At 58.5% G+C, this 6,000-nt stretch overlaps 1 protein-coding gene across 1 annotated transcript in view; it reads right to left on the bottom strand.

Moving 5' to 3' along the window:
• Positions 1-208: 208 nt before the first annotated feature.
• Positions 209-6,000, bottom strand: part of Slc29a3 (solute carrier family 29 member 3) — a 34,181-nt gene continuing 28,389 nt past the window's right edge. The window contains exons 5-6 of the mRNA XM_077105409.1: positions 5,546-5,708; positions 209-1,487 (exon numbers count right to left, since the gene is read on the bottom strand). Coding sequence (XP_076961524.1) covers positions 833-1,487; positions 5,546-5,708 — 818 coding nt within the window. The 3' untranslated portion in view covers positions 209-832. The remainder of the gene's footprint in view (positions 1,488-5,545; positions 5,709-6,000) is intronic.

Below are 6,000 nucleotides of genomic sequence, written 5' to 3'. Positions count from 1 at the left end.
GGTGTGTGGCTCAGTGGTAAAGCATCTCTGGGTTCCATCCCCAGGACTAAAAACCACAGCAATCCCCCCCATGTATATGCAATATAACAAATTACCCAAACTTAGTGCGTCGCTTCCTGCCGAGACCCTGGCTAACAAGGACACCAATAAGGGTCACGTTGAACACCCCAGTATTTATTGGGCCCTTGAACCAATGGCCCTGGCATGTTGTAAACATTAACATGGAAAGACCCTGTGCCCATTCAGGCTGTGACCCCCAGGCCAGTCCCCCCTGTTGGAGAACCCGGCCAACCTGCTGGGTCCCGGGCGCAGGGGCGCGCTGAGCCCAGTCCAGGGAAGGGGGTTCGGCCGGGGTCTTCTGGGCTCTGGGTCTGGGTTCTGCTCTCTCCTGACAAAAGGCAGGGACAGTGCAGGCTTGGGTCCTGGGCCGGAAGATAGCCACCCCAGAGCAGCTCTGCTGAGTAGGGAGGGCCGAGGATCCCCGCCCATCTTGCTGTCCGCCAGAGGAGCAAGGCTGGAGCCCAGCCTGGCTGTGGCCTGGTGACAGCTCACAGCTGAACGTGAGTGACCCATCAGCTAAGGCAGTGAGAGCCCCTCTTTTCAAGTGTCCTCTTCCAACGTCTCCAGAGTGTCCTGCTGCGGGGTCTGGAGCGTCTCTCCTTGCGCGGCCCCGGGGGCACGGCCGGCTGGCCAGCGTCCTAGGAGAGGCCGACCGCTCTGCTCTGCGCCAAGCCGGACGCCAGCCCCGTCCTCCGCGCCTTGGCAGCGCCGGCCCTCTCACCCATCGCTGGGCCCCGAGCCCCAGATAGCCCTGACGTCCTCACCACGCGCCCTAGATGAGGTGCACCAGCAGGGCCGAGCAGGCGGAGCCCAGCACCAGGCCGATGGACATATAGAAGGACATCACCACTCCTGTGGCCTCGGCCAGCTCCCGGGGCACGATCTTGGGCCCATAGATGAGGGCCAGGGTGCTGAGGTAGCCGTTGCTCAGCCCCAGCAGGCAGGTGAAGAGCACGGGGTAGACGTCGGACTGGAAGACCACGGTGGCCAGGCGGACGCGGGGCTGGTAGTTGCAGAACACGAAGAGGGGCACGAGGCAGGAGCGCAGCAGGACCAGGCTGGGCAGCACCTTGCTCTTGGGGCCTGGCACCTGGACCCAGGCAGTGATCTGCCGGCCACACAGGTCAGCAAAGTTGTACAGGAGGAAGGTGGTGAGGGGCACGAAGAACGTGGTGGTCCACGGGGAGCCCGAGTCCTTGTGGAGGGACTCGATGTTGGTGCAGACGGCGGGGAAGATGAGGCTGGTGATGAGGAACAGGTAGAGCACACAGAAGCCCAGGCCGCCGGTCTTCTTCAGGATGGGGCGGAGGGGCGGCATGTGCGACCCACTGGATCCCGGGGCCACCAGGGGGGTGCTGCAGGTGTCCTGCGGTGTGGCCTCTTCACCAGAGAACACGCGGGCTGGACAAATGGGCCTCATATAGTACCTGCGGGGAGGAGGGCGGGTGTGTGGTCAGTGGGCCACCGTAGAGGCCACCTGGGCTTTCCAGGGAGAGACCCTGGAGTCTGCACAGCGTGTTCAGGACAGAACCCTTAGGCCCTGCAGCCTGGCGTCCCTCCATGACGCATGGGGTACATGCGGTGGCTACAGGAGGCCCCCCATCCCAGGCTGCCCACCAGGCCGGCTCCAGGCCTCAGCCAGTGGTGGCGGCTGTGCTAAGGGACAGAGGGAATCAGTGCTGACCACCACATGATGAGCAGAGGCTCCTCCTGTCCTTGCTCGTCTGTTTTGTTTTGTTTTGAATTTTGGAGAGGAGGAAGGGGAGATAGAGAAAAAAACAGCACGCAGAAACCTGAAAATTTAAATTCTATGAGCAACAGAGGCTCATGCAACCCACCAAATAACACAGAAGAGCAAGACAGTCGAACCCTCCTCTCCTCCTACTGACCCTCCCGAGTGCCACTGACCATTAGCAGCCTCGTCAGTAACGTCTCATGCACTTGCAAAAACCACAACCCGCACCCTACGCACAGTTACTTAAAGTGGGCTCCAACTGTATGCAAGGCTTTTCTGCAACAATATACAGCCTAGCACATCCACAGATACGCCGCACAGTGGCCTAAGTCGCGCGGCCTGTTACTCCAAGTGCTGATGCATAACTGCCTAAGGGACACGATCTTGTGGCCAACCTTTCACGGACACCCCCGGTTCTCGGTCCCCTCTCTGGTGGGTTGCTGCACTGTTGCTCAGCCTAGGCGTGTATGATGCCCTGCTCCCCTGGACGTTTAGGTTGGCCCCCGTTTTTCACTACAAGTTACACTGCCATGAGCATTCCTATACCCAAGTCCTTGCACACGCAGCCTAGTACTTTGGCAGGATGGATGTCGAGAACAGGAGATCCCTGGGTTGGGAGTTTGCCTCTGCCGGGCATGGTGGCACACACCTGTCATCCCAGCATCATGGGAGGCTAAGGCAGGAGGATCGCGAGTTCAAAGCCAGCCTCAGCAACCTTACAAGACTCTAAGCAACTCAGCGAGACCCTGTCTCTAAACAGAATGTTAAAAATGGGCTTGGAGACTGCTCAGCTGTCACATGTCCCTGGGTTCAATCCCTAGTACCAAAAAAAAAAAAAAAAAAAGTTTGAATCTGTGAAACTTCTCTTGGTATCCATAAACTGCTCTCTAGGTAAAAGTCCCAATTCATCTCTGCCCAGTACTAATCATCCACCCTATTTAACCTGACCTGTTAATTTTTGTTGAGTCCTTATTTATTTTTCTCAAAAATGTGACCATGATCTATAATCATCCTGTTAGTGTGCTGCCATCATGCGTCTCCTTCTACAGGGGACAGCTCCCTGGAGCAAGGGCCACATGTGATTGTTTCTAGTCTACACAGAGTGGCCCTAAAAACATACAGGTAGGAAGAACTAGTAAGTACCCTACTGCAGTGTCTGCCCCACCTGAATACCATCAATCTTTTCAACTTCTGCTTGGGTTACTTTGCCTTGCTGTGTGACCTTGCCTGAGTCCTTAACCTCTCTGTACCTCACGTATCTGAAAGCCAGGAAAGAGGCTGACTGTATTAACACAGCTCCAACATAAGGGCTTGGGGTACACGTGTTGGGGAAAACCACAGCGTGGTGACAACTGGGTTTCGGTTTCAGCCTTGCTTCTGACCCCCTGTGTGACCTTGGGCCTTGGTTTCTTCCTCTAAGATGGAGGTTTTACAGAGCTCTGGGGGTTCAAAGTCTCTGCCAGTCTTCCCATCCCGGGAGCCTCCAGCTGCCCCGTGAGTGGGTGGAAGTGCTGCTCCCAGTCCTTCCCTGTGATGCTGAGCAGGGGCCTTGAACCATCGGTTTCCCTATCACTCCGAAGGGACAGGAGCAGTCCCACTTCCCTCTTGGCTCCGTGCGGGGTCCTGGCCTCCAGGCTGCTCTGAGGAGCTGCACCAAGTTCCTGGGGTGCAGCTCCTCCCCACAGGCTCCCCAACCCCTCCTCCCGCCCGGCACGGGCTCCTCTCAGTCAGGTTCAGTGGGAGCAGCCCTGGGAGCCAGCCCTCTCTGTGAGCTCCGGCCTAGACAAGGTCGGCCGCTGGGCCTGAGTTCTAACCCACAAAGAAGCAGGAGTCTGTGCAGGGGCCTGGCCCGGGGGCTCTGCCTCACACGCTCCGAGGCCCTGGGCCTGCCCAGATGCGACCGGCGCCCAGGCTGACCTACCAGGCTGCCTGGTTTGGTACCAAAGTCCCAGGTGAAGCAGAGATCGCTACTCTCCGGTAACAGCCACCCAGAGCACCAGGGTCAGGGCGCGACTCTCCGCCCAGGTTCATCCAGGGTCTCAAAGGTGATTTCAAAAGCAGGACAAGGTGCCAGGCAGTGGAGGGGACTGGGGACAGTGCGCCAGCCTGATCCCAGGAACCACAGCAGGGCAATGTGGGGCTCAGAGGTCTGCGCCTGGGACACTGCGGGACGCAGCCTCAGAGGCCAGCAGAGGTGGTGAGCAACCCCCAGGGAGGAGGGCAGCCCACGGCCCCAGGGGTGAGGGGCAGGAGGACTGAAGCAGGAGGAAAGACCCTGGAGGCCACAGAGCAGGGCTGGATGGCTCCCCGCACTGCCAAGGTCAGGCCCTGCGGTGGCTCGCCAGGTGGGCCACTGGAGCACAGCTCCCTGGGCTCAGGTCCTCAGGTGTAAAGTGGCAAAATCAACGATAACCACAGAGTGTCACAAACAAGAATCATAATCGTAATAATAATAATAAGAAGAAGAATTGGTAATAAACAAAAAAATAGGCACATAACCTGCTTCGCTCACAGGCCACCTCACAGAATAGGTTCCCGCGGAAGGGCAGCCCAGCCGGCTCCCTCTGGGGGCCCAGGGAAACCTGGCCTCCTCTGGGTCTCAGCATTGTCACCTGTAAAGTGGGGACAATTCCTGCCTCCCTATGTCAGATAAGAAAAGGGCTTAGGAAATGCTTTGGGAAGGATAAAACGTGAGAGAAAGCCGAAGTCTGGTTTCTTTTTTGGTACCAGGGATTGAACTCAGGGGCCCTCGACCTCTGAGCACATCCTCAGCCCTAATTTGTATTTTATTTAGAGACGGGGTCTCCCACGGTTGCTTAGGGCCTCACTAAATTGCTGAGGCTGGCTTTGAACTCACAATCCTCCTGCCTCAGCCTCCCGAGCTGCTGGGATTACAGGGGTGTGCCATTGCACCTGGCAAGATTGGTTTCTTAAAGAGCAGGTAGGAGGAAGAAAGGAAGAGGAGGAATTGGAGAAAGGGGATCCTGAGGGCAGAAAGACGCCCTCGGAGCAGTGAGCGGAGGGAAGCACAGGCTGGGAGGGACCTGCAGACCCTGCTCTGGCACCGCTGGCTGTGGACCCAGGTGAGTACGCTGACGGCTCCCATCCCTGGGAGTCACCTGTACGTGGGAATGACCATAAAGAATGGCAACGCTAAGAGGAACCGGTGTGTCAGCAGTAAGCCAGGTGGGCACCCTGAGCTGGCCCGGTGCGCTGCCGGAGCAGAGGGTGCGGGGTGAAGGGAGCTGAGATTTCTTACTGTCACTCAGGCCCCACTTCTACCCCTGCCTTCCCTGTCCCTGAACCTGCAGACACCCACTGCTTGGGGGTGTGGCTTGCAGCCACCTCACACCAGTGGCCAGGCCAACTGACTGACGGACTGCTGAAGGCTAGGTTTAGCAGGAGGCCCTGGGATACAGAGGACCACGCTCACCCCGGGGCAGGTGCAAATAATAAAGAAGGCAACAGACAAGCCTGCAACTCAGGAGGCTGAGGCAGGAGGATCACAGGTTCGAGGCCAGCCTCAGCTACTTAATGAGGCCCTAAGCAACTGAGCCAGACCCTGTCTCAAAATAAAAAGGGCTGGGGGTGTGGCTCAGTGATAAAGCAGCCTGGGGTCCATCCAGGACCAAGCCCCCACGACCAAAAACCCCAGGGAAACAGATGACCCCGAGGGATGGTGAGGAACACACACCGGAGAGCTGAAGCCGTCCACTTAGGAAGACCGAAGGGCGGACGACAGGGCCTCACCTGGAGTACTCCAGCCTGGGCAGCAGCAAGTAGAGCCCCAGGCACAGTCCCAGGAAGGCGGCCGCCGTCAGGAAGAAGGCCAGGGTGCTGTCCGTCACGTCTCTGGATGCTGCCAGGTCCACCAGCGAGGCCACGGCACTGATGGTCCCTCCCATGGCTCCTCCTGCAGGGGGCAGAGGACACCATGGAGTCACTTGGGGAGGACACGGGGGGAGCACGACCAGGGCCCCTTTCCACTCAGTCCAAAATAAAATTCCTCCAGTGTCAAAGAGGCCATCGTTCTCAGTGTCCCCAAGTGCTGGCAGACAGGAAGGGGTCCTGCCGAGTTTCAGAGGGGGTGGCTCGTCCCGTCCCTGGCCCAGCTCCCTGCTCTGTGCTGGACTTGGCCTCCACGGAGGCCACCACCTGTCTCCTGCCCTGCTTTCCCCCTGGCCCTGACTTCCTCCCGTGCTAAC

This window comes from Callospermophilus lateralis, chromosome 15 (assembly GCF_048772815.1).
Source record: "Callospermophilus lateralis isolate mCalLat2 chromosome 15, mCalLat2.hap1, whole genome shotgun sequence".
Taxonomy (NCBI): Eukaryota; Metazoa; Chordata; class Mammalia; order Rodentia; family Sciuridae; genus Callospermophilus; species Callospermophilus lateralis.
The sequence above is the reverse complement of the archived record's forward strand: the minus strand, read 5'-3'. Positions and strand labels throughout refer to the sequence as shown.